The sequence below is a fragment of the Electrophorus electricus genome, chromosome 11, assembly GCF_013358815.1.
Source record: "Electrophorus electricus isolate fEleEle1 chromosome 11, fEleEle1.pri, whole genome shotgun sequence".
NCBI classification, from domain to species: domain Eukaryota; kingdom Metazoa; phylum Chordata; class Actinopteri; order Gymnotiformes; family Gymnotidae; genus Electrophorus; species Electrophorus electricus.
Genome location: NC_049545.1, coordinates 19,162,227 through 19,169,726, shown reverse-complemented (window position 1 = coordinate 19,169,726; position 7,500 = coordinate 19,162,227). Strand labels below are relative to the sequence as shown.

Sequence of the window (7,500 nt, the reverse complement as noted above, 5' to 3'; positions counted from 1 at the left end):
TCACACACACACACACACACACACACACACACACACACACACACACACACAAATATACACTTACATACACACTCATACACTCTCTCTCTCTCACACACACACACCCACACACAAGCATGCACACACACACACCCACACACATACACAAACATACACATACATACACACACATACACTCTCTCTCTCTCACACACACACACACACACACACACACACATACAACTCTAATCATATACATACAGACACTTGCACACACATGCATACATCACTATATATCTTGCTTGTCAAGTAATTGCTGACATACAACATGGTCTCTACTTTGTGGGGATAAATTCCAAAATGGAACGTTTTGTTGGTACCTTTTCTTTGAATAGCAAATGAGCATAAAGGAATGTTTTCTGTTTCTGAAGTTGAGGTTAAAGTTGAGTTTAAGTGATGGCATTACACTTTATAGATGCAGCAATTGGAAATCTTGCCAAAACTTAAAAAGGTACCAGTGAGTGAGCCAAAGGAGTAGAAAAAAAAAAATCCCTGTAGCAGTGAGGCCATAGCCGGCTTATTGCAGCAGCAAAGGGACCTACGGAGAGAAATGTCCCCTCTGTATCCCCCATGTCTTTCACTTCTTCGTCCTGGTTCTTCTCTTGCGTCTTTACAACCTTGATCATTTGCTGCTCCTCTTCATAGGCCGGCAGTAGGCTGGTTTCAGCTTATCCTCCACTCAGTTTTGTGTCATCATCTGTCTCCACCCAGACTGATACCATCTTTTGGGCTCCTCCATCTTTCTCCTTTTTATGTCTTCCTCACTCTTCATCACCCATTGCCCTCTGCCCCCCCCCTCCTCGGTTCTTTTCTTTTCATGTTTTGACTTCAGCACACATCACAAAAATATTCTGGTGATCTGCTTGTCTGTCATATCGTAAGTCATCTAACAATAAACCTTTTTCATTTTGCTGTTTAACATTTTAGATCCCCCTAAACACACGGTAAACTGCTTCCCCTGTCCGCGTGCTTTCACTTTTCAGCCTGAAGGAGGCACTGTGGTCACACATTCCTGTCCGCTCGCGTTTCTCCTTCTGTGGCTGCAGTGGGTACTAGACGTGAGCTGCGCATGCAGATACGGGCATTTACAGGCACTGAGCCTGCTGAGCTTTTAAAGGCTACTGAGCTTGCACTTCTTTCCTTCGATGTCCTCATGCTGTGTAGGGGAGTGGAACTTTCTACTGACTCACGTGTCTTCCTGCGCAGGTCTGTGCAGGACCCACGCCAGCTGATGTTCCAGTGGACTCCGCACAGCGGGAGAGGACAGACACTGATTCCAAGGTACCTCCGAAGCCAAGCTATCGGAATGGTTTTGGTCCATGTTGCTTATGTCCGGTTCAGCGTCGGCGGTAACCGGGTCAAGACAGTTCCGTTCTGCTGAATTGTCGGGAATCTTCTCAAGTGAAACGCAAAGGGGAAGATCTGTTTGTTTTGTAACAGCTTCTAATACAACCACCTTGGTGTAGGACCACTCGTACCCACTGTTTTTGCTTTCTCTAGGTGGCAGAAGGCACATGTCTCCCCTCAGGAGCAAGCACCTCGGAAGCTGTTCCGAAACCCCCGGCCACTGTGCGGACGCAGTCTTCCCCCAGAGACCTGGTAACCGAAACTCTGTTCGTTAGAGAGCCCTCCAAACCCCCCTCCAGCAACCAGCTAAAGTGTGTGGTCTCCTAGTGCTAGAGCACACTTTACAGGACCTCTTAGCCTTAGGGCGGCTCTTTTAGAACCAAAACCTCACTCCCGGAACACTTTTGTCTAGGATCTCCTAGAACTAGATCCCTCTGTTCAGTGCATTTACATGGTGGCCATGCTCCGAGCTGCCGTAAGGCAAAACGAGGTCCGATTCGGAGCGGGATCCTTCCGCAGGGCGGTATGGCTCTGCTTGGAGAGACAGAGGGCAGTATTATTGAGAAAACTGTGGAATCTACAAGCAGCTTACCACTGTCCTGTTTCAGCCAGGCCTTGGTTTCTCACTTTCACGCTTACTTCCTGGATGTTCTGCTGTTCATTGCTTTTTAAGGTATACTGGGCCTCAGTAAAAAAGATTTGAAATGTTCTGTTGACCGCTCTTGGGATTTCCACAGCTTCTGAATTAGAGGTTAATGGCTACAGTTTAGAGTATGAGTCATTCTGGCCAAGCTGCACTGATAATAGATTATTGGACACTTTCAACATCCAAGCACTTTATGAAACTGATAGTACAATAAACACCAGTTATTTAATAAAAATACACAGAAGTGCCTTATTTCAATCACAAAATAACGTTTTTCCAAAATGACTTTTTTTTTTTTTCTCTCCAAGCGGGGAAAATCTTCAAGTGTAATTTTTCATTTATGTAATTGCATGGTACCTGCTGCAATCGTTCTGACTACTAAATACAGTACTAGTCTACAACCTCAGTGCCATCCTAAATCCCTTTTTTTATAGCATGTGTTTCACTTTTGTAAAAAGGTATTTTTTTCCACATTGTTTTTAATGGAGACTTAATGTGACTTTTACTGTAGTTAACAGATAGTATTATTGTGTATTAAGTGTAATACAACAGACTGTACTATATTAAGTGTCTTGACTAGTGGCTATTACTGTAAGCTCATGTCAGACATTTACTTGGATTGTCCAGATCTTCAGTGCCAAGTGCATGCTAATGGATATTTAAACCGTTAAAGCTAAGTTATTGATTTTCCTTAAAGTTGTTGTTTACATAACAAACTACTTCTGTGTTCCAAGTGGAAAATTACACATCCTCCCTGATATCAAGGTTTTGCCCGCTTCTAAGTTCATTGCCGTTCGACAGAATAAAATGTATTTGTATGTTTTTTGTTTAAAGGTATTGACCTCTATTGTTCTTTTTTTGCCATGTAAATGCACTGATTCCGGTGTAGCTTATTTGGTGTGTTTCTTCATATTCTGCACATGTCCGCTCCTTCTTCCTCTCGTCTCTCCTTCTCTCTGAAGCCCTCGAGCGTCTTCGGATTTATCTGCTATGACAGAGGGCAAAAAACGAACTAAAAGAATGAGAAACGAAAATAAACCGTGCACAGTGATCCATTCTGGCCGTCTCTCTCTCTCTCTCTCTGTCTGTGTGTCAGGAGCGAGGTGTATGCAGGGGTGAGCGAATCAGTCCCGAGGGCCCGAGGACACACACGGGCGACACACACACACTCACACGCCCCGCCCTCTCGTCCCACACACACATGTTTAAAGAGGTCTCACGCGCTCGTCACACGGAAACTTTATCTGCAGAAGTTCGAGACACAGTGAATCTACCTAAGGTCATGACCTCTGCCCAAGAGAAGGACAGGTCAGCAGGGAAGGAGCCAGCACAAGAAGGGGGAGTTCCGGCATCTTCTGCGGAGGCTGTGGAAGTTCCGGGGCACAAGACGTTAGAAACGCATGCAGTGGCCTCCAGTGTGGGAGGTCTAGTCCCCACAGTCAATACACATCAACTCAGTGTTCTAGGCCCAGACCAGAATATACACTCACCTGCCCATTCTGTAGAAACACAGCCCCTAGCAGTACAGCCATTACAGAACGTTCAGTCTGAGATTATACACATCAAGGACACACACTCGGAGACCGTGTTCACACCCAGGCCAGGGAGGACTCGGGCAGCGATCATACTGGTAAGTTCGGCTGCGCTGCTGTGCAGGCTGTCCTTTGCTTCCCCTGAACTCACACGTGAGCCTTTCCTAACTATCACGCCCCCAACTCTAATTCACCTCACCTCACACACTAGCATGCACCGCTCTGATTGGTCAAAACATCTACTGCGCTATTGACCTCCTCACGTTTCAAAAACAAAGAGAGTTCTGTTATGTTTTTTTTTTATCATACACATTTGTGTTCTTTTACCGCGTGACTACCAGGCTAGATTTTACAAGGTGTCGCTATCGTCACGCCTCATTCACTGAATCTGGCACTGAGTTGCGACCGTTTCTGTGGTTTTCACACATTGGCCACACACAAATAAGCACGACGATAAACTGAGCCAGTACCACCTCTGTTCGGGGACCAGCAGAAAACATCTCTGTCTGCAGAAGCCTTTGAAGCAAATACTTGCTGTTTTTCTAGTCATCATTGCCTTCAAGCCTGATATGACTGCAGTTATGTAGCATCACCAGCAAGTTCTTGCCAAGTTCTCCTTTGATGTCGGTGTCTCCAGTGTCAAATTGCTGAATTGCTTCTGGAGATCCTCAGAAGACACTTATAGGTCCTGCCAACGTTGATTATATTAGATCAGCTCATAGAGGGAAAACAATGTAAACTTTGTGAGATTTGTTCCAGGGTAATGTGTGTACTCCCGGGTAAAGAGCTGTCAGTGACATGTTAGCAGCGAAGGATTTATTTCTAATAGCAGGCTACAAGATATTTGAGGAGGGATTCATAATCAGGAACTTCCTTGTTTTTTGGCTGCTTCCTTGAACAATAATAGTTATTAATAATTATTAACTACTAGAAGGTTCATTCATACTACTAAACTCGCATATACTTGATATGTGATTTAATGTATCATAGAATTACAAAGAAATATGTTTTACATAAAACACAAAACATAAAAGGGGATAGTAAAATTTTGTGTTGAATGCATATTAGAGAAGTGAAAATGTTCTTTCTGTCCATCCCCTCTTTCACACACACACACACATATACACACGGTACTGCTATTTGTGTGTGTGTGTGTGTGTGTTGGGTTTTTTTGGTCTAACAAACTGAAACTGACAGCTCTTTCAGGAAGTACTTAAAGACACAGGTGGGTGGAGCCATGAAAAAAGAGTGACAGCCAGTGAGTGAAAGATCAGACCATGAGAGAGTGGGAGATCGAGAAAGATGTAAGAACTGTGTGTGTGTGTGTGTGTGTGTGTGAAGACAGATGGATAGTTTGGTGGAAAGAATGACAGCTTAGGTACTATCATATTCAGAGAGAGTAAAGATGGCAAGAACAGCTAATGCTAGCCAAAGAAACAACTATTAACTGTGTGGATGTGGGTGTGTGTGTGTGTCTGTCTGAAGGAGAACGAGAGAGCGATAGAAATGTATACTAGTTCTACGAGTTATACTCCGAAAGGGTGAAGCAGTAACTCTTGTTGTTTTTAGGGTCAGTGGACACACCCACAGAGCCAGACATTGCTCTCACACAGACACGCAGTAGTGTGTGTTTTTAGACCTGTGCTACATCTGCGCTCTCCAGTGTGAGCCACAGTTTCTTCCTCTCCTGACATGGCCTCCAGCTGATATATTTCTGCTGCACATTCCTCTACCTCTCCCTGTTCTCTTTACCTCTTTTTTCTTTCTCTCTTTCTTTCTTCCTTACTATTTCTCTCTCTCTCTCTCTCTCTCTCTCTCTCTCTCTCTCTCTCTCTCCATCTCTCGGAATGCAATGGGTCAGTGCATGCTATGCCATCTACATTCTCTAGGGCCCAGGAGAAGCAGGGGACTGCACTAGCCACCTCCCCAGCGACGGACTCTTTCTTGCCTGCCAGGAGAGAGCTTCACAGCTGGAGGTCTGGCTGGAAGAGGCCCAGTTAAGTCTCACAGGGCCGGTGCTGCCGAATCGGAACAGAACCATGCAGGACAGTGTAGAGAAACAGCTCCAGTGCTGTCAGGTAAGCATGGTCTCACACACACACACACACACACACACACACACATGAACTTACACAACTAGACTGGTAAATGGTCATTGGAACAAAGGTCAGTAGTTCTGGAGATGTAGAGATTAAAACTGTTCGTCTATTCACTGTGATGTGTGTTTTTTTCTCCAATGGTCTGGCAAAGTTTCAGCTTGTTAATATACACTTCACTGATATCTCACCAACTTAGAGGGTGTGTGTTTGTGTATATATGTATGTGTGTGTGTCTGTCTGTGTGTGTGTGTGTGTGTGTGTGTGTGTGTGTGTGTGTGTGTGCGTGTGCACTTGCAGATTTCAAAATGCAGGCATGGACTACAGCCTTACACAAACAAACCTGAGTATATTTATATATCAAATTAGTTCAGAAAGCGTCAAAACCCTCCAGGCAAAAACAGCTTAATAATTCAGCAAGTACATGCAGGCTACATTAAATCTACATGAAGTCGTCATGAAATCCACATAAAGGAATTATTATTAACAGCAACCTTAAAAAACATTATCCACTGTCCTGGTGTCTTCAGGTTCAAACTGGGTTGATGATTAGCTGCCAGCCCAATTTTATCTTATCGTGTGAATCTGCAGTGTCTGCAAGCGCACGAGAGCTCATGGCCGTTCAGTATGTGTGTGTGTGTGTGTGTGTGTGTGTGTGTGTGTGTGTGTGTGTGTGTGTGTGTGTGTGTGTGTGTGAGAGAGAGAGAGACTGCTATTTGTTTTCAGGTGTGAGAGCAAACATTGCGATTTACTGCTACAAAGCTGGCAGGATGGGCAGACATTGCTTTGGTCTCGAGGGTTACGTGGGTAATATTTTTAAAAATCATGATCAAAAGGTGATTATCAGAGAATGTTTGTTAAGTGCTTAGCTTTACTGAAGGTAGTGGAGTATGGGAGCTGGAGGGATTAAGACATAACGAAGGAGCTAATGTGGGTCTCGTCTCACGTTCGTCATACACTCTTCCTCTGTCTCACGCATGCACTCGCCCATACCATATACACACGACAGACAGAATGAGGTTTACACAGAAATGAGTCAGACAGTTACTGGAGAAACCAATTTACTGTACTGTGGAGGATGTGCGCACTTTCTCAGACTCCATGTTGTCCAGCTACTGTCACCTCATTAAAGTCAGAAAGAAAAAGTCACTGCGTGTCACCGCGCATCGACCTGCACTGCGATACTGATCTGTTCAGACTTGGCACGCTGAAAGTGCCAGCGTTTGGCGGATGTGGTGGTGATGGAGGAGAGTTGGCGGAGATGACAGAGGTGGTGGAGTTTACAGAGATGGTGACGTTGATGGAGATGGAGCTGGTGAAGTTGGTGGAGATGGTGGTAGTTGCTGTGTTAGTCAGAATTTGTCAGCTATACTGATTATAGTTGAATACTGTAATTGTTTTATATGTTTGAATAACTGGTCTTGGCATTACACCTACTTCTACGCTTCTGACCCGGGTCAAGGCAGCTCAGAGTTCTGAATCCACGTGTTTCTGTGAGTGTAATCTGACTCTGAAATGACTCTTCAACGTGTGTGTAAGTGAAACCTGACTGACTTTAAAGTTTATTCAAGTTCTAGAGTTCCTAGTGTGTTCTAGTGCACCTGGTGCACCTGCCCGTCGTCTTCACACACACAACCACGCCAGCTTTTACTTGCAGTGCACCAGGGACCTCTGCTTCTTCACATACGTTGGAGAGGTGTGAGTGAGTCCGTATTGTGTTGTGTGTTTAGCAGCAGGAAAGGCGTGGCAAGTGTTAGAATGCTGTGTTGCGCGGAGAGCATTGCTCTGGACACACTGTGCTCCTAAGAGTAGACAGAGATGTGGGGTTCGGTGGGGTTGA

The 7,500-nt window shown here is 44.8% G+C and overlaps 1 protein-coding gene across 1 annotated transcript in view; it reads left to right on the top strand.

Moving 5' to 3' along the window:
• Positions 1-7,500, top strand: part of syne2b (spectrin repeat containing, nuclear envelope 2b) — a 100,906-nt gene that overhangs the window by 55,040 nt on the left and 38,366 nt on the right. The window contains 5 exon segments of the mRNA XM_035531629.1: positions 1,246-1,320; positions 1,540-1,704; positions 1,799-1,909; positions 3,312-3,662; positions 5,454-5,642. Of these exon segments, the coding sequence (XP_035387522.1) occupies positions 1,246-1,320; positions 1,540-1,704; positions 1,799-1,909; positions 3,312-3,662; positions 5,454-5,642 (891 nt within the window).